The 26,449-nt window shown below is 41.2% G+C and overlaps 1 protein-coding gene across 1 annotated transcript in view; it reads right to left on the bottom strand.

Annotated features, from left to right (window-relative positions):
• Nucleotides 1–26,449, bottom strand: part of CDH17 (cadherin 17) — a 69,516-nt gene that overhangs the window by 21,733 nt on the left and 21,334 nt on the right. The window contains exons 4-13 of the mRNA XM_008053534.1: nt 25,448–25,582; nt 24,390–24,528; nt 22,012–22,170; nt 21,708–21,907; nt 19,154–19,285; nt 18,673–18,823; nt 14,391–14,606; nt 12,262–12,338; nt 9,837–10,028; nt 694–938 (exon numbers count right to left, since the gene is read on the bottom strand). Of these exons, the coding sequence (XP_008051725.1) occupies nt 694–938; nt 9,837–10,028; nt 12,262–12,338; nt 14,391–14,606; nt 18,673–18,823; nt 19,154–19,285; nt 21,708–21,907; nt 22,012–22,170; nt 24,390–24,528; nt 25,448–25,582 (1,646 nt within the window). The remainder of the gene's footprint in view (nt 1–693; nt 939–9,836; nt 10,029–12,261; nt 12,339–14,390; nt 14,607–18,672; nt 18,824–19,153; nt 19,286–21,707; nt 21,908–22,011; nt 22,171–24,389; nt 24,529–25,447; nt 25,583–26,449) is intronic.

Genomic DNA, 26,449 nt, shown 5'->3' with positions numbered 1-26,449 from the left:
TGGTAAACACAAGGGGAGGGGCCTTGCTAAATCCAAGAGAAGTTTATAGCGAGGTCTTTCTGAAAATCTCATGTTGAAATGGAATCACCCATGTTGGAGGTGGGGCCATGGTGGCAGATCCCTCTTGAAGGGCTTGGTGCAGTTCTCATGGTAATGAATGAGTTCTCACTCTCTTAATTCATGAGAGTGTCTGGGGAGCTAAAGGACCCATGACCCTACAACCGGCAGATTCCCTTAACCCTGTAAGGTGGCCTCACCTATCCAGTTGAGCTTTTGCTTCTAACAAAACTGTCTAGAACTCCTGTACACCTTAGGGACTAGAACCCTTCCCCAAACCCCAGCCCACATAACGGATTCGGACACAGGGTTTGGCTCCCGCTTGTCTGCTCTCTGGGGGGTTGAAACCCCCCTCCCAAACCAACCAGCTCCCAGCTGCAGCAAGTGGGCTGGAATGGAAACTGACACTGCTTCCCACTTGCCTGAGCCTTTGATGAACCGCCATCCCTCAGAATGCCCTGCAGGGTATGGACACTTGCCTCAACCCGTGCCAAGTTCCCCATTGCTGGCTGCTCCATCAGGGACAGCCCTGAAATCAGTGCAGGCCAGCCTCTCCACTCCTCCCAGCTCCTCCTTCTCCCCAATGGGCGTGGCTACAGCACACGGCCAGGCCTGCCCAGTATGGCTTTCCTTTACCTTATGTCAAGACCTTCTGGATCCTTGGCAGTCACGTGGCCCAGCTTAGTGCCTACAGCCACATCCTCGCTGACGTTTGCTTGGAATGTATGTTGGGAAAATTGAGGTGCTTCATTCACGTCTGTCACAATAAGTGTGAATTTGGCAAAAGAGCTTTCGTTGTATGTTACACCAGACACCAGAGGCTCAGGATTTTCTGCTTTGACTACAATGTTGGAAACAGCTGCTGTTTCAAAATCAAGTGACTGTGTAGTGGAGAAAAAGAGAAAATTAATTTTGGGGTGATTAGCTCTCTTAAAATATTCATTCCCTATGCTTTTTAAACTCTCGTACATTCAATAAATGATGCTGGGAAAACTGAATGTTCACACGCAAGAAAATGAAATTAGACCCTATCTCACACCATATATAAAAATCAACTCAAAATAGATTAAAAACTTAAAATAAGACCTGAAATTGTAACACCACTAGAAGAAAACATGGAATAAAAAGCCCCATGACATTGGTCTTAGCAATGATTTTTTAGAAGTAACCCCAAAATCACAGACAACAAAAGTAAAAATAGACCAATGGGATTGTATCTAACTAAGCTTCTGCACAGCAAAGACAACAGCTAACAGGGTGAAGAGACAACATACAGATTGGTTGAAAATATTTGGTAACTACATATCTTATAAGGGGTGAATATTCAAATTATATTAAAAAATGCAAACAACTCAGTAGCAAGAAACCAAATAACCTGATTGTAAAATAGGCAAAAGACCAGAATAGACTCTTCTCAAAAGAAGACATATGAATAGCTGACAGGTATATGAAAAAATGCCCAACATCGCTAATCATTGGGGAAACACAAATTAAAACCACAATAAGATAGCACCTGTTAGGCTATTGTCAAAAAGACAACAACAACAAAAATTGGTGAGGATGTAGAGAAAAGGAGACCCTTGTACATTGTTGGTGGGAATGTAAATTAAAATAGCCACCATGAAAAATAATATGGAAAATCCTCAAAAAATTAAAAATAGAACTACCATATGATCCAGCAATACCACTGAGACAAGAGATAGATAGAAAAAGGTTAGGCAGACAGACAGTGGGGTCCTCTGGTAACAACGTAGTGAACTCCCAGCAGGCCTCTCAAGCTCAGCATTGATAAACAAGCTCCCCGCAAGCCTCTCAAGCTAGAGCTAAAGTCCTCACTGCTGGGATTGAAAAGCAACCAATCAGAACAGCAACAGCTCACAGCTAGTGTTATCCAATTGGCTTGGACTTAGGGCTTAAGCACCAGGTTTTCGGCCCCAGATGGGCAACCCCTTCAGGGCCCTCCCACTGTGGGACCTTTCTGTCCTCAATAAATCCTGCTTTCTCACTATCTTGTCTGTCCATGTCCCTCATTCTTCCTGGGCATTAGACAAGAACCTCAACCCTGAAGAGCTACAACCTGAAGAACTACAGAAGATCATCAGAGTTGAAAAGCCATGCCACCCTAGAGGGCCAGGCTTGCCAGCCCACTGAACCAGCAACACTCTTAGGGCTTGGCTTGTCAGTCTGTTAGAGCCAACACCCTGGGGACTAGGCCAGCCCCCCTGCCCCCACTCCCAGTTGCAACACTCAGGGCTTGGCCTGCCAGCCCATTAGAGCTGACACTTGTGGGGCTAGGTTTACCAGCCCCTCCACGACCCTGTCTGGGGCTTGGCTGGCTGACCCATTGAGCTGACACTCTTGTAGCCCAGGCTGACCTGAAAAATCCTCATCACCACAACTGGGAATATATCCAAAGGATATAAAATTATTATGTCAAAGAGGTATGTCTATGTCCTCTGCATCATTATTCACAATAGCCAAGTTATGAAAACTACCTAAGTGTCCTACAATGAATAAGCAAAATGTGAGATACACACACACACACACACACACACGTGCGCGCAATGGAATACTACTCAGTCTCATAAAGGAAAAAAAATATGTCATTTGCAACAACATGGATGAACCCAGAGGATATTATGTTAAATAACATCAGAAAGAAAAATACAGAAAGCTACAGAAAGAAAAATACCACATAGTCATTTATATATGGAATCTGAAAAAGTTAAATTCATGGAAGCATAAATTAGAATAGTGGCCACCAGAGCCTGGGGGTGAGGAGATTGGGAGATGTGGGTCAAAGCATACAAAATTTACATTGGAAAGAAGGAATAAGTTTAAGGAATTCATTGTACAGGGTGGTAAGTATAGTTAAAAACAACATAGTATATACTTGAAAATCACTGAGAGTAGATTTTAAGTTGTTCTCATCACAAAAAAATGATTAAGTATATGAAGTAATGCATGTTAATTAGCTCTATTTAACCATTTCATAATGTACACATAATTCAAAACATGTTGTATGCCAAAAGTTTATACAGTTTGTATTTGTCAATTACAAAAAAAAAAACCTTTCATACAGAGCAGCAGTTCTCAATCCAGTATCAGCAAAAACCTCAGAATGAAAATAGTGCCACAAAGCAGTCTTGATCTCATGACTTATCAGAGCTTGTAATATGCTAATGTGCACTGAGACACTCCTAGAAGAGGAAATTAAATGAGCACTCCTCAAATTGATTTAGCTACTAATTTATGTATTAATGGGCTACTTCATTCAGCAAAAACTTTTTAATTCTCTCAAGACAATTCTCAGAAGACATCTTGGGAAGTGCTTGCATAGAGATTTTCGTTTTACATGGAAAATGATTTCTCAGGGGACTGAGAACTTGAATCCCCAAATCAGAGACTTGAAACTCATGGAGGATGGGAGAGGTGAGCGGAGATGATAGATGATCTACTCTTGCTCCAGGCCATGCCAAATGGAACCAGGAATGAACGTCAAGAAACCAATTTTGGAAGCCGGGCTCGGTGGCTCAGCCTGTAATCCCGCGCCTTTGGGAGGCTGAGGTGAGTGGATTGCCTGAGCCCGCGGGTTCGAGACCCGCCTGGGCGGTGAGACCTCATCTTTACAATAAACCAAAAAATCAGCTGGGCGTGGTAGCGCATGCCTGTAATTCCGGCTACTTGGAAGGCTGAGGCTGAAGGATCGCCGGAGCCCAGCAGGCGAGGCTGCGGTGGCCGGGAGCAGCCACTGCACTCCAGTCTGGGCGACAGAGTGAGACTCCAACTCAAAAAAAAAAAAAAGAAACCAATTTTGGTTAAGCATGAGGAAGAATTTCAACATGCACAGAATTGCTTGAAAAAAAGTTCCCAACTTTGGGGCTTTCAAGCATAGGCTTAAACAACATGTGACAGGTTCGCATAGCAAAAACTTAAATAGCATATAAATTATTCTACACATACAATTAATTCTACATGACTTTTAAGGCCCCTCTTAAAGCATAGAGTCCATGATTCCATGGGGAGAAAAGTTCTAATCCTAGAAACCTGCGAAGAGTAAAACAACCCCTAAGGCAGGTTTTTCTTAACTGGGATTAAAGGGCTTTATGGGGGGCCTCTGAACCCCTGGGAACCAAAATCTAATTGTGTATACATGCATATGAATTTTTTTAGGGATAGGGTATGCAGCTTTGATCAGATTCTTAAAGGATGCCCCCCCACCCCAAATATGAAGGAAATAAGTGAAGCCCAAAAGGTATATTACAGATTATGGAAGCTGTACCATTTTATTCACTTTCTAGGCCTGGAGGACCCAAGACCTGTGGATGAGCTATCAGTTCTGTAGCTTTAGTTTAATGTCTGTTTCTCACCCACTAAACAGAAATGGCAATATCCATTCATAAAAAGAAAAATGGAGGCATGATTGCACTGGCTCAGCCTGCCTTCTCTAATATCTGAAAAATTATCCCCTTCCATCAGGAATCGGTCGATGCTGTCCTCTGTGGGTCAACTTCCTGACCCCTCATCTTCTACCCTCAAATGGACGAACTCCATGGCCCCTTCAGTCTCAAAGCGCCTAGCCCAGGTTTCGAATTGTTCACCTGGTTTAGATCCTCACTGACTGTAAGCTCCGAGAGAGGAGGAATCATGTTATACTCATCTTTGCTTCTCGTCTCTTCCCTGACATGTAGTCTTCATGGTGAGCTGGCCAGGAAATCCAAAGGTAAGAAAGGCCTGGTCCTTGAGTGCTCTGGTGGAAAAGGTTCTGGAGAACATGCCCACCCTCCACTAAACCCCTTTCCTCCATGCCCGTACAACCACACATGACATCATGACTCAATCTATATTTCCTAAGTGCTATGGGATGATTTTTCTCATGGGAGAGAGAGAACTGTGTATGAAAACTCAGGGTCATCTGAGAGAGGCCACAAGAAGTAATGGACATTTGTCCAACTACACAGGATATAAGATTTTGTAAGCCAGCTAAGATGTGAAGGAGCAGTTGTTCATAGAAATAAGCATCCACTGTCAGCAGTGCATGGCCCTCGATGACCTTTTGCTCTGTGGTCCAATCAGGGCTCCTCCCCTGAGGCTACGGGGGTGGGGGCAAGCAGTGGAAGCTTCAGACTCCCAGGGACCACTTTCCATCTCAGGGGATAATGGCAGTGATGTCCAGTTGAGATAAGAGCCTTGTAGACCAAGCAGGAAGCCAACAACCCCTAGAACAAGCCTGTGATGTAGACAGAGGACACGGCTCTCTGTTTCCAGTCAGTCCAGCCAAGCCCAGGCTCAGGTAGGCAACACAGCATCTGTATGCTCAGGAAGGACAGATTCATCCATCCTCACCACCAATAGGCTTAGGGTTCCCTCCCTGACTTTCTTATTCATCACTTTGGCCCCCAGAGGCAAGGGGGTAAAGCAATGAGATGGTCTGTCTGCCAATGAGAAGCAGCCTATGTTACCAGAACAAAACATACGAGGCTGAGCGTGGAAAGGGATGGCAGAGGAGACTGAGAAGGTCAGATCTGTGTTTTAGAAAGATAACTCCAAAAGCAGTTGCATGAGGGATGGATTTGAGGTGCTCCACACTGAGGCAGGGAAACTAGCTACGAGATAGTGTCAGTGTTCCTCAAACACTTACTGAATGAATGAACCAACAAAAAAGGAAAAGTCTACCACTAACCAGTCTGTCTGCTTCATTTCCATATGTGGAAAAGCATCAAGCAAATTCTTTCAGGGAAAAACATTAGAAATGAAAGATACCAAGTTAGCAAATTCTGGTCAGCAGAGCTGAGCCAAGGACCAACTTTGTCAAACCATGTGCATTGTCTTTCACATCGGGGGATACTGCCTACAAAGCCAAGTCAAGAAACCTGTCACAGCCTCTTGGGATGGCCTCAGTGCCATCCAGTGAGACATATTCATCTAGTAAGCTGGAAAGACCTGCTCATGCCACAATTTCTCTTTTGCACACGACTGCCTGAAAGGTCAGACCTGTGTTTTAGGTTCAACCTGAAGGCAGAGATGAAGCACCGGGAAAGAGGGATAGAGACTGGGGAGATTTCATATTTTTGTTGAGATAAAAATGTGCATTCGTTTTCCAGATGATGCTTAGGCTGGTTAAACATAGGTAATTCAAAAGAACTAGCCATGATGGAGAAGTGACAAAATTTGCAAATTAAAAAAAAATTAAACCAAAGCAAAATCCTGCATTTCAAGAAAGCAGATCCCAAGAAAGTTATTGCTGAGCCAGGCAGAGCTCAAAGAAGGAAGTTTTCAGGTCAGGCACAGAGGCTCATGTCTGTAATCCCAGCACTCAGGGAGGCAAAGGCAGGAGGACTGCTTGAGCCCAGAAGTTCTGGCAACGTAGTGAGATCTTATCTCTACCAAAAAATAAAAAAATTAGCCAAGTGTACTGGCATGTTCCTGTAGTCTCAGTTATTCGGGAGGTTGAGGCAGAAGGATTGTCTAAGCCCAGGAGGTCGAGGCTGCAGTGAGCTGTGATCATGCTACTGCACTCCAGCCTGAGCTATAGAATAAGACTCTGACTCAAAAAAGTAAGAAAAGAAAGAGCCTTTCTGCTCAGGACACTGCTTGGTCCCAAAAATATGATAATCTGCCACACAACAGGCCAGAGTCTGGCGGCAGTAAATAAAGATCAGGTCAGCATTTCTGTTGCTTGTTTAATCTAAAGCATTGCTTTGGGCACTTGTCAAAGTTACGGATTTCTAGACAGCAGTCCTCTGTGAGCACCATTTACTGTTGAATTAGGCAGGTTAGGTCCCCTCAGGCAAAAAAAGAATGCATACTGGTCCACAGACAGAATACTAGCTCTAATTCATCAGAACTAAGTAATGCCACACATTGATTGCGCTTACTAACTGCTGGATACTGTGTTAAGAGCTATGTAGGTATTTTCGCATTTAATTCACCAACATCCTCACTAGAAAGGTGTTACCATTTTCCCCATTTTTACAGATTGGGAAACTGAGGTCTGAGAGGTTACGTCATTTGGTGAAGGCCTCACACTAGTAAGTGGTAATACCAGGTCTGGCAGAAATCATTTTCTGAGAGGATTCAGAGACCCCGGGGTCAAGTTCCCAGCTCTGACATCATTGCTGGGAGGCCTGCCTGTACCTTGCTGTGGGTCTGAATTTCTGCTTCCCTCAGAGTTAGTGTGAGATGTTAAGGGGGGCATGTGCAAACAGACTACCGTTATGAGGTATGGGTCCCTCGGTAAATTTAACCGTGATTAGCACACTTGTAATTCAGATGAACTGTTGTTGAGATCCTTGTGATTAAAACATTTAAAATCTTTTTTTTAAATTTAAACTCTTAAAAATTATTCACACCATGAATGTCCCCTGATGGCCTCATAAGCAGAGACTTAAAAGGCAGAGCCATACACACAAAACCCCCACTTTATAGAGTCTGTCATTAATTTAAGACGCTTCAGTTAAAACAGTATGGATGCATACACTTTTTATAGTTTTATTCTATATCCTAGAGGGCAGTTGGCTAACATTTGGTGTTTCCTAACCAAACATCCACACATGAGTATAGGCTGTTGCTCAGCATCTGAAAAATCCTAATTAGTGGTCCATACTCCAGGGGTAGCCACTACAGCTCTTCAGTTAACACCATTTCAATCAGAACTAGATTTGTTCATTAGCAAAGTGATCTTATAAAGAGATTTTTCTGGATAATAGGGGTGGTGTTCGATATATTCAGTTTGGTTAAAAATGTAGTGTATCCAGCCGGGTAGAGTGGTTCACACCTATAATCCCAAGGGGATTCATCCAACCAACCCTGGGAAGGTGCTACTTGACAGAAATGAAGCCCTGGAACTCTGAAGGGTATAAGCTGCCAGGCTGGCCAAATACTTATACTCTCTTCACAGTGACCAAGGAATACATGACGTTTATTAATTTTTTTTGAGTCGGGGTCTCACTCTATTGCCCAGGTTGAAGTACAGTGGTGTGATCATGGTTCACTGCAGCCTCGATCTCCAGGGCTCAGGCGATCCTTTCCATCTCAGCCTCCTGAGTAGCTGGGACTACAGGCACATGCCACTATGCCTGGCTTATTTTTTAATTTATTTTTGTTATAGAGAGAGGGACTTGCTATGTTGTCCAGGGTGGCCTCGAACTCCTGGGCTCAAACGATTCTCTCACCTCAGCCTCCAAAAGTACTGGGATTATAGGCATGAGCCACTGTGCCTGGCTATGTCAAGGTTGTGGGAGGATACCCACAGCTCCCACCCACCAATTATTGATGTTGTCAACATCTCTCTAAAAGTGTATGTTAGCCATTCGGGCATAATGGAAGTCATTCATGCTGAGACAGACAGGCCTCTTTCTTCCTTCAGATCCCTAGAGAGTTTGAATCCCTTGGAAAAGGACTGGAAAAAGCTACCCTGATCCCCCACAGAAGGATCATGCCAACATGCTTCCTGGCTCCCTGCAAATTCTGAAAACTGTCCTTTCCTCCTGAGGTCCTTTTTCTCCATGTAGACAGCCAGGAGCAGATGTGGAAGTTATAATGGTGCCTTTTCCAGATGTCAGACTCACACAGAAAGCGAAAGCTTTGAGTTGGTCCACATACAACCCCTCCACAGAAAACCAGTGAGGCCCTTTGTCAGAGCTGAAATACACCGTTAACAATGGAATCAGAATCCTCTATCTCAGAGTCTTGCTTTGGTACTAGCACTTTTTTCTCTGTACTTTCTGTAAAATTATTCTACCTTTTTATTTTTAGCCTCTACTTTCAGCCTTCCTTTATTCTGGCTCAAAACTGTCTTCCAGAGCCTTCTCTTGCAGCCTCCAGGACAGTGCACTGCAAACCCTAATAGTTAGCCACACTTGTAGATTCTCTTTTGCTGTAATTCTGACCCTTTCTAACAGGGAGGCTTTACCCTCTCCCTAGGAAAGTATTTTAGCTTTAAGTGCATTGGATGACATTGAGTGCTGCTTCCAGCTGAGTCATCTGGTAAACCCTTGACAGGCACTAAACACAGATGGAGCAGCAACAGAGAAAATAGTCAAGATTCAGGTGTACATAGCAGGGGACAGGAGTAGGTTGAGGGAAGATCCTATACAAAGAAGCAGGGCCTGAGGTAATTAGGACTTTAGCTCCAGATTACCTAGTCCTTACAGAGGGCGAGACAGAATAAGAGCCAGTGGGCTTAGCAATACCACAAAAAATGAAAGTAAAGCAGAGGGAAAGGAGAATGAAAAAGTAAACATGTCCATTAAAGCTTGAAAGGAGACCTGCCAATTTCCAGTCATTATTTAAGAGGTGCCTCTGCCTGGCATGTTCGAGTAAGGGTTCACAGTCTAAAGGCCATGGGATCATCCTGTCAAATCCCCACATTTGCAAAGAGGGACGTGAGGCCTGAGTGCCACTCCTCTAGCCCCCAACAAGGTTGCCAGATTCAGCAAATAAAAATATGCATCTAGTTAAATTTGAATTTCAGATAAATAAATACTTTGTTAGTATAGGTGTGTCCCAAATATTGCATGGAACAATAAGTATATTTACTTGTACAAAAAATCCTGTATTTTATGCAACAACAGGTACCTCCCTGTAAAAGTTACTTGACCAGCTAGTGACAGATCTAGGACTTGAATCCTGGCTTTCTGTCTTTTGGGAGGACGGGAATGACTAGGAGTGCTCCCAGAGTCCATCGCTGATACATCACCCCTGCTTATAGATCTTCACACTGCCATTCGTAAATTAATCCACAAAAAAAGACAAATTCTATTAACTGGGCCATTTACCTTTTTAATTGTGACATATCCGGCATTGGTGTGGAGATCTGTGTCAATTCCCAGTCGTTCCTCATTGTCTCCCTCTACAATACGATAGATGATTTTAGAACTCCCAGTAAGTGGCTCATCCGCGTCGGTTGCCTGAATGATCAAGATGATGGTCCCAATGGCTGTGTCTTCAGCGAGAGTCAGGTTTCCATACTAAAGAAAAAACAAGAAGGAAACAATGAGAATGTCCACTGTCATCAAGTATAATGGCCAAAGGACAAGCTTTTCTTTTTGCCTTCAGAATGGACACAAGCCATAGTTGCCATCAATATTTATGGGACATGTTTTCCTATGGGTGAAGGTGCTGCAATGGATTTGAACATCAGTCATACTCATGAACTAATATTCACTGTATCAAGGAACACAACATCTCAGAGAGCTACAGCTAGGATTCTAAAATGGATTCCTCCTCCCCTATTCAATGTTTAATAACTATCATTATTATTGTAGTAGTAATGATGTAAATAAATACTACAATGTATTGAGTACCTATAATGTAGCAGGCACTTGACAGACATTATTTAAATTAATCCTTAAATAAACCAAGGAGTAGAGGTAAAATCTAAAACTTTGGAGTCAAGTGGCCTGAATATGAGTCCTAGACCTGCCGCTTACAGGTTGAGTGGCATGAAGCAAGTTATCATGCATCTTTAAGTGTCAGTTTTATCATCTGTCTAGTGGAGAGAATAATAATAGAGACTTCATCATGTTTGCTTTGGGGATTGAGGGAGACCAGTGCATATAAAGCTCCTGAATGCCTGGCACATAGTAAGTGTTCAGTAAAGATAAGCAACAAAACACCCTGCTGAACTGCTATATTACCATGTCCATTTACAGAGGAACAAAGGATTAGAGAGGCCAGGATCACACAGCTAGTGAGTCACAGAACTGGGATTCAAACCCATGTTTGTCCAACTCCAAAGCCTGTGCTCTTAAACACTGGCCTAGACCATCTCCAGCTCCTCTAAGGATCCCCCAGATCATCTCTTTTGGCATCGGGATCTTAAAGAGGGTAACAAGTAGAGTCCGGGAAAGACAACTATAGTAACAAAAGAAGCCAGATCACTCTCTGTAGCCAGATTTGTATTGAAACTCAGAGACCCCAAAGCAAGATTCTTATCCTCAATCTAAAACACAGGCCGGGTGCAGTGTCTCATGCCTATAATCCCAGCACTTTGGGAGGTCAAGGTGGGAGAATTGCTTGAGCCCAGGAGCTCAAGACCAGCCCAGGCAACATAGCAAGACCTCATTTCTACCAAAAAAATCAAAAAGCAAGCCTGATATGGTGGCATGTGCCTATAGGCCCAGCTCCTTGGGAGGCTGAGGTGGGAGGATTGCCTGAGCCCAGTGGTCAAGGCTGCAGTGAGCCATTGAGCCTAGATTCCAACTAAAAAATAAATAAGTAAATAAATACATAAGAAAACCATAAAAATTATAAACTCCGTCAAGATGAAATGCAGGGAAATCACAACATTAGGAAAGGATAAAATACCCAAGAAAACGGAGGCTGAGAAGAAATGGGTTCTTTGTTGTATACTTGCTTAGCCTCAGTGCCTATTATATAAGATACATTCAGTCACACCTCTCCCACCCCAACTCCCCTCATAAATCAATTATCTTCTTTGTCATAGTCTTGTCCCTATTCTGATTTATGAACATCATCACAGGGCTCTAGGCTGCCTCATAACTGACTTCAAACATGTCATAACAGTCTAGTGAAATGGGCTTCTCTCTCCTTCACAATAAATAGAGACATTTCTTTTAAGGGATGCAGTGATAAAGCCATCACCAAGTCTGCAGCCTATATCAATGACAAGAATATGGTCATTTGCATATTTCTTGATGTTCTAAACATATTTTTTTTTCTTTCTGACCAATTCTCCTAGTTCCTACAAATGTCTTCCACATTTTTCTTTGACTCAAGCCAGAGATTCATTTTTTTCTCCCTTTCTCTTACCCAACAATTACAAAATGAGTTTAAATTGCTAATATTCCAAATATTAAATTTTTGACTAAAAGTGCTTGTTTGAGACCCAATGGTAATTTATTTAGTGTTCCAATACACAAAAATATATAATAACAAACTACAAGTAACCATTCAACTCCTTTCAATTTGACAAAGAGTATGGTTGTAGCTTTTAAGCAGCCCTTGGAATAAATGAGCCATTGGTAGACATTTATAAACAGACATTCTCAGACAACTATAAGAGTAAATGTTATTGTTCCCTGGAGATTTCCACTGGAGATGGTCTCTGATTTGTTACTGGTGCACTGACCAGTTAAGTCTGGCATTTTTCCTAACTATTGCCTGTGTCTTTATCCCAGAGGAAGGGGTCAGATAATATGAACAAAGTAAAGAAAAAAACAAATAGTCACAACTACTCACATCCGATTTGTCAAAGATGGGGATCTGATCATTGATATCAATAACATTAATTTGCACATAACAGAGGGTCTTGAAATCTGAAAAACAAAGTCATATATCACAGAAATTTTCACTGAAAATTGTACATTAAAATCAGAAATCTGCAAGAAAATAATTGGCAAGTGAAATGACAGTCATAGCCATAATTTTGCAATTGACAAGCAATTTATGCAGAGAGAGGGTTCTCTGCTTCCCACTTGTACCCATATGGTCACCAAGTGATGGGTGGGAGGTCTGAAGAAAGACCTGTTCCCCACCTGCCCTCCTCCTAGGTAAAATTATGTAATTTTGTAACCTGCCATGTTCACCCTTCAAAACTCAGCTTAAGGACATATCTTTCAGAAAGTCATACCTGTTTTCTCCCTCCACTCAGTCACTCACCACTCATTTCCTTCACAGGTTACCTTGTATAATTCCTTGCAACTTTTTTTTTTGAGTTTGAGTCTTACTCCGACACCCAGGCTGGAGTACAGTGGCATGCTCACAGCCACCCCAGCATCAACCTGCAGGGCTCAGGCAATCCTTCTGCCTCAACCTTCCAAGTAGCCGGAACTACAGGCACACGCTACCACGCCCAGCTACTTTTTTGATTTATCATATGTTGCCCAGGCTGGTCTTGAACCTGTGGGCTCTGGCAGTCCTCTCACCTTGACCTCTCAAAGTGCTGGGATTACAGGTTTGAGCCCCCACGCCCAGCCTCCTTGCTACTTATTGATTCACATATCCACCTTCTCTACCAGAATGAGTGCTCCTTGAGGATAGATACTGGGTCTTACTTATCTCTGCATCCCCAAGACCTTGCATGGTGCCTCAAACAGGTAACTGTTTGCTGAAAGAATAGACAACTAATCGTGTAAATTTGTTAGTTCCTCAGTGATTTATTATACTTAATTCTGTTTTACCCCTTAACATAATGCTAGACAAATAATAGGCCCTCAATATTTGTCAAATTACTAAGTTTTAAATATTCTGATCTGGAACCTGCTAACCCCGGGTTTCTCCCTAGTTCCATCAGTATCTGTTTACATCAGTAACCTGTGCCTCGCAGCCAGAACAGTTACTAAGCCATTTGGTATCTAAGATTCAGTGCTAGTCAACTCAAAGGATTCTTAACCTTCTAGAGTCTGACTGCCCCAGAAATGAGTTTCTCCCTGAATAAGTGTATGTGTATGTGTGTGTGTGTGTGTGTGTACACATTTGTTAAAGAATATGTGCATTTGATTGAGAATGTATGGTTTTCATCAGATTCTTCAAGAGTCTTGTGACCCAGCAAAGATTAAGAACACCTTGCTCTAAGGACAAGGAAGTCTGATTTTGTCAAAGGGTCAACTAGAAGCTAACAGGAGAAGACAGTTTCCCAAAAGATGCATCTCTCCTCCACTTTCATAAGGTAGAGCCCTTTGAGTCTGAAAACAGGAACTGGAAAAGACAATTAATTTTCCTGTTCATGATCATGGTCTGCAGAATGTACCTGGCAGACCTCCAATTCCAGGGACATTAACTGATGATGGACCTACTGCTGTGCTCTGAAATTCATCACTACATCTGCGCTGAGGGCTTTCTTCCTACAGGGCACTCATAGTCAGTGACTGAGCAAAGAAGCCAGGCTCAGACACGCTCATTCTCAGAGATTATGAACCCTTTGATGGCCAACTTTGGGCTCTCTGACAGCCTTGTCAGAGAATGTCTAGGACATTCCTACCTGGCTTCCATTCCCCTCTCTCCTCCCTTCAGGGTCAGGTTTGTATCCTGGTCTAATGGCTCTCTCAGCCTTCTCTGTGCTCCTCCCCATTTTTTCTCACAGGCACCCCCCACCCCAAGTAAAATTTGTGTACATTTAATCTCCTTTCGGCATCTGCTTCTCAGAGGACCTGGATTAACACAATAATTTTGTTGTAGCTGCAACCCTAACTCCAACAACTTTACAAAGTAACACAGCTGTCTCTGTGTTGTGTGTGTTTCACAAAGAAAGCAAAGAATTTGGACAAGACATCATTCTGTCATGTACTCGGTACTTCGAGCAACCTAACCAAATTATAACCAGAAGAAAAAGAATTATTTGTACTCAAGACAGCAAGTATAATACTAGCCTTCATCAGACACTTCTACTGTTAAGTTGTACTGAGGATTTTCTTGCCTCTTCAAGGACCGTTTGGCTAACTGGATCATTCCCGTAGCAAATTGGATCAAGAAGATTTCATCCGTGGGAAGTTTGGGGGTTTGCTCCACAATTCTGTACTCTAAAAAACTGTGAAGAGTATTTTCTTTATCCAAGTCATGGGCAGTAAGGGTCCCAATATTGCTACCTATGGAAAAGGGAAGAAAAACAATCATTACAGGCCTCATGTAATCTATCAAAATGGTTTCACTGGATAAGCAGGTTTCTAGAAAACATAGCATATAACTATTGGTAGCAGACAAAGGCTCTCAGATTAATTTTGGTTCTTCCAATCCTTTTTATGGTGTAATAGGTTTAATAGTGTAGTCAACTAAGGCTGCCATAAAGTATCATGGACTGCGTGGCCTAAACAACAGAAATTTATTTTCTCACAGTTCTGAAGGCCAGAAATCTGAGCTCAAGGTGTTAACAGGGTTAGTTTCTTCTGGTCTTTCTCCTTGGCTTGTGGATGGCTGTCTTTTCTTCCCCGTTTCTTAATAGCACCTTCACTCTGTACCTCTCTGTGACCAAATTTCCTCTTATTATAAGGATTAGGACTCACTGTGAGGAGAGTTTACCATAATTACCTCTTTTAAAACCTTATCTCCAAACACAGTCACATTCTGAGGTACTGGGGGTTAGAACTTCACCATATGAATTTGGGGGAGGGGGAAGACAGAATTCAGCCTATAACAGAGGGTTAGGAATTCAACATATGAATTGGGGAAGACACATTCAGCCATAACAAATAGTACCCCTACCCCAAATTCACGTCTACTGGAACTTCACCATGGGACCTTATTTGAAAAAAAGGTCCTTGAAAATGTAACTAGTTATGGCCAGTCATGGTGGCTCACATCCAGAATCCCAGCACTTTGGGAAACCGAAGCGAGAAGATTGTTTGAGCCCGGGAGTTCAAGACCAGCCTAGGCGACATAGCAAGACCTCAACTCTACAAAAATTTTTTTTTAAAAATTAGCTGGGCATGGTGGCACATACCTAAAGTCCCAGCTAGTCAGGAGGCTGAGGCAGGAGAATCACCTGAGCCCAGGAGGTCAAGGCTGCAGTAACCCGTGGACATGGAACTGCCCTCCATCCTGGGTGACTGAGTGAGACCCCAACTCAAAAAAAGAAAAGAAAAGAAGATGTAACTAACTAGCTAAGGATCTTGAGATGAAATCATCCTGGATGTAGGGAAGACCCCAAATCCAGTGACAGGTGTTCATATAAGAAGGGAGGACACAGAGACACACACAGAGGAAGTGATGACATGAGGGAGGAGGCTGCCACAAATAGCCAAGAAACGCCAGGAGCCAACAGAAGCCAGAAGAGACAAGGGAAGATTCTCCCCTGGAGACTCTGGAGGGAGCGCTGCCCTTTTGGCAACTTGATGTCAGGCTCCTGGCCTCCAGAACTATGAATACATTTCTTTTGTTTTAAGCCACCAAGTGTGTGGTGATTCGTTATGGCAGCCCTAGGACACTAATAACATGGCAAACAGTAATAACTAAACAAGGAGAAGCCAACCCTGTGTTGTTTGTAAGACACTTTATAGAAAAATCGCGGCGCCTGACTCCACCCCAAAGATAACTGCATGTGGAAGTTCACGACCCTAAATATTTCATTCCTGTGTTTTAGGACCAGGGAGTTCCACAAGCCAGTGGCTATGACTCAGTGCTCCACCTTGCTCTGGATGGGTTCTGACAGGTTCCAGATCATCTTACTCTGTGAAGTGGGAAAATTGTGGGTTTCTTTACATGCAGCAAGAATCACACGTAGGAGCTAAAACTCAAATTCATCCAATTTGTGAAGTTAGCTTACATTCCTCCACCACATCAGTCTGCATCCACAGACTTATATAGAAATTTAGAAGGTTTTTTGATTGAGGGTGGGGGCAAGAAGGGAAGTATCTATGTTATGTTTACCGTGGAGCTGGACACATAATAGATGTGCCTCACGGTCTGGGTGTGGGAAGCATCATGAACAATAGAAAAGAAAATGTATCTAGTGCAGTGTCAGCTGCTTATTTCTGAATCCATCACAACCAAGTGACCTTTGTGGCATGAGTATGCTCTAGCAAGAAAAGCATCCATGTGTCGGGATGAAAGAGCATCTTGCTAAATTCTGTGATCCTTTAGGATTTGAGCAGCCCTGCTTTGGATCTTTCTCCTCATCAACTGAGCACAACCCTGAGGACACTGTTCTTCTCTCACTCCACAAGGGACTTCCAGCTGTCAGAGGCACAATGAGGACTGCTGGTACGAGGGGACGCCCCTCAGTGGGAGCAGAGAACTTTGTAGAAGAGCCAGAAGTGAAAGGAGCACCATGTCTCTGAGTGACAGAGACCAGGACCAAGTGGCAGTCCAAATTGACTTGGGGACATCCAGCATCACTTGGGGACATCCAGAAATATTTCAGAGAGGCGAGGCTTTTATAAGAGGCTAAATTTCCTGTATGAATACATAGGACTTAATCTCAAGTGGAACTCAAGAATTAATGTTGGTATTGCTAAGACTTGGGGCACAAGTTCCACAAGATACTGGCTAAAACAAGATGCCAAACAGGAGAATGTAGATATGCTGAGGAATAATTCCATAGTTTCCCAAGGTTTGAGTTGTTAAGGCTTCCATCTATGCAAGTCCTGTCAGCTGAGCTAGATGCAAGCCCCCACAGGGCGGGGGCATTGTCTTGCACCTCTTTCAGGCTACATGTATAGAATATGCTCAGTTGATTTATAAGAACAACTGCTCCATTAAGGACTCTGAAATATTTTTACAAAATAAATTCTCACTTATAGAGAAGCAAATCATGCTAAGTCCCTTAATTTATTCCACTAACAATGACTTCCTTACCATTCTCGGAAAACAAATACTATCCTCTTTCCAAATGAGGTCGGCAGCCTCTAAAATGACTCCCAATTGTTCCTGTCTCCTAATATTCATGCTTTTTCATAGCCACCTCCTTCTGAGTGTGGGCTGGGTCTAGTGACTTGCTTCTAATAAATCGAATATGGCAAAAGTGATAGAAAATCACTTCCAAGATTAGGTCCTAGAAAGACCACATGTGACTTCCATCTTACTTGTTCTTTCTTGCTGGTTCTCTCTCTCTCACTCTGAATTAGAGGAACTCAGCTAAACTCTACCCAGATTTCTGACTCACAGAAATGGTGAGCTAATACATATTTGTTGTCTTAAGTTAGGTTTTGGGGTGATTTGTTATGTAGCAAAAGATAACGAATACACTAAATGACCCAATGCAAAAAGATTAGGGGTATCATCTAAAAAGGTCTTCAGAGATTTTTCAGCTTTATTCAGCATCACAGACTATCCCAGATTTCCAAAAAGGGTGATGTCACAAATGTTTGTTCGTTATTATTACATATTCCATTGCTAAATAACTGTCATTGTGAGAAGATCCTTCCTTATAAGTAACTGAAATTCCCTCAAGCTGTCATTTAACTCTTCCTATGTGGCAAGAGTTAAGTGACAACTTGAAGGAATGCCAACCTGCTCAGTCAATGAGCTCAACACCAAGGAGAAAATGGACAAGGATTGTCCCAAATCCAGGGAAGTCATAAAATTTCCAGAAATCATAACGCTCTTATAGCAGTTGTTCCTATATAAAACTAAAGCTATTATGAGACACAGTGAAAGAAAGTAGCAAGTCAATACGAAAAGGACAAAAATAGATAGAACTTGAAATTCACCTATTAACCTCCTGAATTATTATTATCAGCTTCTCAGAGAGGGATGCTCAAGCATCCAAAGTCAACCTCCACTGGTGTTGCTAATTTACTGCAGGGTTTCTGACTTTGAGTGTATATGTCTATTTATTTAGCAAATGTGATGAGATTATCATTTAATGAACTTATCAGAGGTCAGATAAGATAATTTATGGGAAAATCTTGCAGATGAGATATTTCATAATGTAGGTGGTTATACTAGTGTAGGTAGTTATGGTGCTAGTGATAGTGGTAATGGTGATAGCAGCAGTAATAATGTGAGTAGTGGTGGTGGTAATTATATTGTTAGATCTAAAATACTGTACCTTTTTGACTCCTGAGGTACATTCAACCTCTGTGCTGGACTAGATATGGATCATTGACCCTGATGAGGTCTACCTGCCTCTCCTTTTGCATAACAGGGAGGAGAAAGGAATTCCACAGTTATTGAGGAGAAACAGTTACACAGCATTGAGCAGCTCGTATTTCTTACCCAGCATTTCATTCTCCTGGACCTCAAATACAGTCATGGGTGATGGACATGAAGGTGGATTATCATTAATGTCTTCAACCTTGACATGAATTTCCAGTGGGTATGAAAGTGGGTTCCCTTGCTCATCCTTTGCAACAGCATAAAAAACATACTGCAACACGAAGGTCAGAGTTAAGACAAGGTTCCCTCACCACCCCCTGTAAAAGGCAGAGAAAATAGCCGCCTCATTTCTCTTTTATTTACCCTGTTATGTGCAATTTACTTAGAACTAGAAAATAAGAAAAAATGAGATGGGGCAGAACTGTGGGGAAATTATCATGTCTTTGAAAGCTAATAATATGCTGGGATCTGGAATTGAGTTTTTTGTTTGTTTGTTTGTTTGTTTGTTTGTTTGTTTTAGGCAAAACCAATTTTGCCCTCAACTGTAGATGGGCATAGGGCTTTGTCCTGTTGCCTGTGAAACTCTTCCCATTTTACTCACTGAATCTTTTTCTTCCCGGTCCAAAGGCTGAGTCACATAAATATCTCCTTCCTTGTCAATTGAAAATGGGAATCTTGGCAGTTTCTCTTTTTCAACTAAGAAATAAAGTGCACCTGGATCATTCCACCGCACCTGTGGGCCCAAAGCGATTTGTGAGAAAAGATACATTTGATCGGAGAGAACTGGAAAGGAAATATATAGTTTTCTGGTTCTCACTTTGAAATTTTTCACAACCTTGTTTGTATGTCTGTGGTTTCTTATAACAACTGAATTATATTTTTTAAGTTTTCAACCTAAAATTAGTCTTTTTTTAAAAACCACCAAGTTATATTGTTCAAAAAAAGCACACCAGAGAATTTTTCTATTCTAAAGGAATTCTTTGCAAACCCTCTAAAGGGGTTGTGTGTTGTTTTCTTTTAGAGTCTTCCTGTGAAATCTTCTATCCATCAAACATCAATTTAAGAAACAAAATCTACTTTATCATCTGAGGACTATGCCACGATGTCTGATGAGTTTCTAAAACTCACCAGTGAAGACAAACAGGAGTAACAGAAGCCACTTTAAATTGTCCCCCATGTTATTATTTAAGTAAGACAAATCATATATAAATAAGGACATTCTTCCTCTAATATTTAGTCTTAGAATCTCAGGGATAAGAATGACTGCCAATGCCTAAGGTTGTTTTGTAAACAGCCTAGCAAAAAACGTAAATAAACTCACTAGTAAGATCAGTCTACTTGCTATATAGACAGAGCCCAGACTCTGATATATAAATGTTAGCATTTATTGCAGGTTTACCACACACCAGACACAACTCTGAACATTTATATGTGTTATTTAATTTTCAAACAGTCCTATGAACTAGAGACTATAGTTATCCCCATTTTATCAAATTAGGGTACAAAAAATTTAAGTGAGTTACCCAAGGTCCTACAACTAGTTGAAATTTCCACAGTAAATCATTCTCTCAAACCAACCTGGGAAGGTCCAGGAAACAATTTTTATTAGTTATTTAAGCGTCACTCACTGTCCATGCCAAAGATTATGTTCTTAGTTCTAGTTCTAAAGCAATCTCCTCTTGTGTCCCAAAAATTCAGCCTGAATTCTTTTCTTTTGAGCTGTGCTCTGTCCTCTCTTCTTCCTGAGCTTCAGAACACACCCAAAGCACTTTCTCCAGGCCTAGAAGTTGGGTGTGGCATCTCAGAACTTCTTTTCTTTGAAAGTCCCAAGAGCAACTAAGTGTATGAGTTCTTTTTAGCACTTACAAATCCCTATGGTGAAAAGCTAAATAATAGCTAGGAAGACTTTAGTCTAAACCCCAGATCTGAAATTCTCATGGCAATGAATGCAGACATGTCTTCTCAGTTGGGACAGCAGGATAACTCTTGCTTTAATTTCTTTTATCCTTTTTTCTTTTTCTCTTTTTTTTTTTTTTTTTTTTTTTTTTGAGAAAGTAGGATTTATTAAGAGGACAGAAAATCTCCCACAGTGGGAGGAGACCTGAAGGGGCTGCCCTAATTTTTTTTTAGAAAAATTTTTCTGAAGGTGAAGTTCATTAATTCAACATTCAATAAAGAAAAGGTCTCTTTGAATTAGACAATAGATGTGATGGGATAGGCCATTCCAGGGCCCCTTAACAACAATAGTGTCATTTAAAAAAAAATTTCAGGGGAAATACAGACTAGTACTTCTTCATAATATTAACATCTTTTATCTACTTTCACAAATACACCTCAGTGAATCTTCACAACAGCCCTCAGAGGGGTTATTATTCCCATTTTATTGATGAGAAATTGGGGCTCAAAATAGTTAAATGACTTGTTCATAATCAGTCATTAAAGTCATAGAACAAGGACATGATTCTGGCTATCTGCTTCCAAATCCAGGGACTTCCCATTAATCCACAGCTTTCATGTCAAGGAACCTCCTGAGCGTCCAGAAAAGATCAGATCTGGGTAGAATCTAGCATGGGCTTCCAGAACTAAGGTAGGAGGGGGCTCAGGGAACCCACGGAGGTGGGGAAGGAGGAGCATTTGAATGGAGGAACAAGGCACACACAGGAGATGGAAGAGTAGGAGGCTCCAACAGGAGAGATTGCCTACTATGACTCTTTTACCCTTGACCAGTCCTGTCTCTGTTTCTCAGCCCTTGATGGGATGAGTCTATCGGGTCAAGAGTTTTCCCACAAGAATGAATAAGAAGCAAAAATATTTGCACCCCAAACTCAAACCATGCACAAATACATGATGTGCATACCCCATACAAGCCATTGTGAAGCAGTCACATCCCACACTACTGACAGGGAACAACAAATATCACTGCTTTCTACTTTTAAGGCAAGGATGAGTAGAGTACTCTCTGAAAGCTCAACTACATATCTGAATTCAAGTGTTCTGCCCAGGATGGTGAAGTGCAGAGACATGAGGCCAGAGGTGATCTAATTTGCTTTATAATTATGCTATGCAAAAACACACCTAATAAATGTATCAGTGAAGACCATATGGATGGGTTTCTTCAAAGTGAGCCCATTTATCTAGTAGGCTCTCGCTGTTACCTGCGTGATTTTGATGGGGTGAGGATCAGTCGAGTTTTCTACCACCTCCACAGGTTCTGGTGCTTTCCAAATATTCTCCATCACTGTAATATCCACAGATGCGGTATCACTGAAGGAATTCTCATTCTGGCCTCCCATGTCTTTCACTGAGACCATCAGATTGTAGGAAGGATTCTTAGCAGGATCCAATTCCCAAGCACCTATGAAAGTAGGGGAGAAGAGAAAAGGAGTTGTCTCTGAAAGTGACAGGCCTCAGTCCCTCTTTCTGACTGAGATAGTCCTAAGAGGGCATCCCTTAACATACCTTCTCGGGTTAGTGAGATGGCTCCTGTTTTGTTGTTGATCTGAAAGTACATGACATTGTCAACGTTGGGAAGCTGGACAACAATTTGATAAAAAAGCTGACCATTGGGAGTGGCTGGATCATCCAGGTCTGTGGCATTGACGTACATGAAGGGCTTTCCTGTTTAACAAACATACCAGAAAAATAAATAAATAAACAAATAAATATGTATGTATGTATATATATGTATGTGTATATATGTATGTGTGCTTATATGTGTGTGTGCATATATATATATATATATATATATATATATATATATTCAGAAACTCACACCAACCACAGCTGCTATTGCCTTCTAAGAAGCAGAAATAGAATGAGAAAAGGTGCAAGAATTCATATCAGCAGGGAAATACATCTTTTTTGTGCTCCTCTTCCCTAGGACAGGGTTTCTCAAAATGTGGTGCAGGGACCTCCAGGGGTCCCTGAATCTCTTTCAAGGGGTCTATAAGAGTTAAAAACCATGCATGTATAAAAGATTCATTCAAAGTACAAGATGATTTCATGGATTTTAGTTTAAGGGAGCATAAAATATGTCATTGATACGATTTCAGATTCCACACTGTAGTTAATCTTAAGAAACCACTACTTGTTGAGTTTGGGTACTGTAGCAAAGAATGCCCACAGTTATCTGAAAATACTATTAAAATATTCCTCTCTTGTCCAATATCTAATTTTTCTTCATATACTTTCAGTCAACATAGCACATGGTAACAGAGCAGAAAGAGTCAGAGAATGCACTTGTTTCCTATTAATCCAGACATTAAAGCGATTTGCAGAAATTAAAGCAATGCCATTCTTGTCACTAATTTTTTCTTTTTAAAAAAGTTACTTTTTATTAAAATGTTTACTAGAGTTATTTTAAATTAATAAATTTATTTTAATGTCTCAGTTTTAATTTATTTCTAATATAGTGAATATGGATAAATATAACCAGTAATATACTGGGCCCAACTCAGATGAGCTAACTGTTGAATTTTTAGACATTTTGTGAGTAAATTGTTAGCACTATTGGTAGCTCAAAATATGTGGACATATTTATAATGTAAAAATTGGCAAATGCTACAATTCAGGGCTTTGCCCTCCAGAGAAACAGCTGCTAAACTTTTGCTAGAACACCACTGGATATAACCCACATGTCTAAAAGTTCTTTGGAGTCCTAAATGTTATTTAGAAGAAAAAAATGATCATGCCCCATATGTCAATACATAGTTCCAATGTTGAGAAATGTGCTCTAGAGCAATGAGGATAGTAATTTTTAAAAAGAATACACAAGTCTTGAAACCAAAACATTTGAGTACCACATCTCTAGAAGAGCCTATTAATGAAGAGAGGAAAGAGAAGTTCTGGAGGTTTCCTATCCATAGCAGAGTCCTAGTGATCTTTGATTTGCAACCTCAGGGACAGGGAAAGTGAAATTGCTCCATGTAATAAAGTAAAAAAAAAAAATTCCTGTGAATTATTGAAAGCATTGAAGACTGAGAGAAAGAAGAGATTAAGCAACATAATGGGAAGCTTGATGATGAGTTGATGAGCATGGCCAAGAGTCTTTGTGAGAACTCTGATGTCTAATATTCATTTTTGTTTTGTGTACTCTTATGATACGATGCTCCTTCCTAGGAGTCTGCTAGACACATGTATGCCTTGATGGACAACTTTTGTTGAAATGAAGGGTAGACGGTCAATGCCATATAGAGAAGGGATGAGTCATAGCTGGGAGTTGGCCTTAAGAGAAGAAAAAGAACTGGAAACCAGCAGCAACTATGACAATGTAGGTTCCTAAGAGGATATGGGAGAGTGAGTTCACCTTTCCAGAGGTAAGGTGTTTTACAGCTCACTCTACAAAAGTGCTTCTCAACTGGGGGTGATTTTGCCCTCTAGAGGACATTTGACAATGTCTGCAGACATTTTTATTGTCACAACTTGGTGGAGGGGGTGTTATTACTATTATTTTGCCCGCTAGAGGACATTTGACAATGTCTGCAGACATTTTCATTGTCACAACTTGGTGGAGGGGGGTGTTATTACTGGCATCTAGTGGATGGAGATCAGGCATACTGTTGAGCATCCCAAAATGCACAGAATGGCCCTTGATTAAAAAAAAAAAAAAAAAAAAGAATGATCAGGCCCCAGATGTCAATACATAGTGCCAAGGGTGAGAAACTGTGCTCTGAAGCAATAGGGATAATAAAACAACTTGCAGAGGATCAGTGTGAAATTTAAATAAAATACTAAATGCTTAATGGGTGATAGCTGCCACTGCTAGCCACACAAATCTGCCCCTTCTGACCGACACCTTTCCATTTTTCCATAAATATCTCCAGGCTCCTGCCTGTTACCTGGGCGAGAGTTCTGCCTCACTGTGCCTTGATACTTGAACTGGTGAAACATGGGCCGATTGTCGTTGATGTCCTTCACTTCTATGGTGATGGGGACCGGGCCCTCCACTATCGCTCCTTGAGCATCCAGGGCTAAAACCTGATGTTGAGGAAAAGGAAACCACCTTGGTGAGACTGGACTTCATATCACATGCCCAGAAGTCATTTGAAGAAAATTAGACCTTAAAGAACCAGTGACCTGGTGACTATAGGAGAGAAAAAACCCAAAAAAGTCCAAATTGGGAGCTGCAAAAATAAAAGGGCCTTATCAGTTAAGCCTGGCTAGTCAGAACAATCACTTTCCAGCAGCAGGGTGTTCTGGACGCCAGGCACGCTCTGTCCTGAATGGCTGGATTTCATGAAAGGAGAGCACTTTGACCATTAAGGTTATAGAAGCACCATGTCTTCTTGCAGAGCCATTATGGCGGTCAGCCCGCAGGGCCTGTAGCAGAAGTACCAGACAGAGAGTTTTTGGCTTGCTCTTCTTTTCACAGTTAGCTCTCTGCCATACCTAGGTATTCAGATACCAACTGTGAAACTAAGTGGGGAAAGAAAGGGAGAAGGGTCTTTTTAGTAAGTCTCTGGCCATTGTTTCTGTCTGCTACTTCCAAGGCCCAAAGGAGCTCCATCCCAGCACTGAAGTTGCTGCTTTGTGGGTCCCAGGCCCACACAATAGCCACAGACAAATACCAGTGAAGTATCAGAGGAGTGTTGGCTTGGTTTTGATCCAGGTGCCCTGAGCACGGCCTTACTTGAATGAGCAATGCCATCTGCAGGTCCTGGCAATGTAAATTGGGTTACCCTGGTTAAACAGCCTAAAAAGGGGGGTACCTTTGCCATGTCCCTCTATAGCTGGTAAAAAAAAAAAAAATGGACATATGAGGTTCACAAAGCATGCCATTAACGTTAGGAGAGCTTAACCAGATTCTATGCAAGGGGTGAGGGTGCCAGTAATACTTCCAGTACAAAGGATGCCCAAAAGAGTTGGAGTTAGATTTCTTCACCTGGTATTAACTCACCTGGAAGTTGTGAACAGATTTTGTTTCCCTGTCCAGGGCTTTGATGAGATGTAGATATCCATTTGGTTCTATCTGAAATATGCCTTCTGTCTCTCCAGTTAGTTCAAAAGTCACAGCAGGAGGATTGGCCGTAAACTGGGAAAAGGCAAAAATAGATTAGTTTATAAGGGAAAAAATGGTGTGTAGTTTGTAGAAAGTCATCGATTTCAGGTAAAGTTTTCATGTGTGCAATCACTGAATAAGAAATTCCTAGCTTTTACAGTGGTACATTCTAAAAGTTTGCTTGCACATTAACTATGTAACATTCAAACCACATTTTCCTCAAGAAACAATGTATAAGCAAATTCGTTACATTAACAAAGTCACTGATATCTTAAATTGTAGATAAGGTTAAAAGACATTTTCCAGGGTATATCTGAAAGTTAATGCTGTAATGTTGTAAAGCGAGCTTGTAAAAAAATTTTTAAAGGGCATTTTTATTGCTAGAATAAAAAATTGTCATTTAGTACTTCTAAAATTATAACAAAAATTAATAGACATGTTAATATCAAGGAAAACAACTTACAAGTGGTTTCAACTTGATATAATGCTATGTGATAAACTCTTTATTACTATTTCAGGAATAAAGAAAATATACCACTATATTCATGGACTACGTAACCATAGCACTTTTAAAAATCACAATAATAGACAATTCACATAAAACTAAGAAGACATAAAAGTTTTTCAACTTCATTAAGTTTAACATATTTTTTAACAAATTACCATAATGTCAATGTTAAGGATATAAGGAAACACACTTATTGTTGATGAAAATACAAATTTATATAATCCTTTTGGAAATAACTTGAGGCATAAAATGTTTGTAGCCTTTGATAGCAACCATTACTGTGCAGAATTTATCCTAAGGAAATTTTTTTAAACAATAAGCTACATGGCTGCAGTATAAGTATTATTTATAAGTAGTACACCTGTAGTCCCAGCTACTTGGAAGGCTGAGGT

Source organism: Carlito syrichta, unplaced genomic scaffold (genome assembly GCF_000164805.1).
Source record: "Carlito syrichta isolate Samal-C Ts95f unplaced genomic scaffold, Tarsius_syrichta-2.0.1 Scaffold288250, whole genome shotgun sequence".
Classification (NCBI taxonomy): Eukaryota; Metazoa; Chordata; class Mammalia; order Primates; family Tarsiidae; genus Carlito; species Carlito syrichta.
The sequence above is the reverse complement of the archived record's forward strand: the minus strand, read 5'-3'. Positions and strand labels throughout refer to the sequence as shown.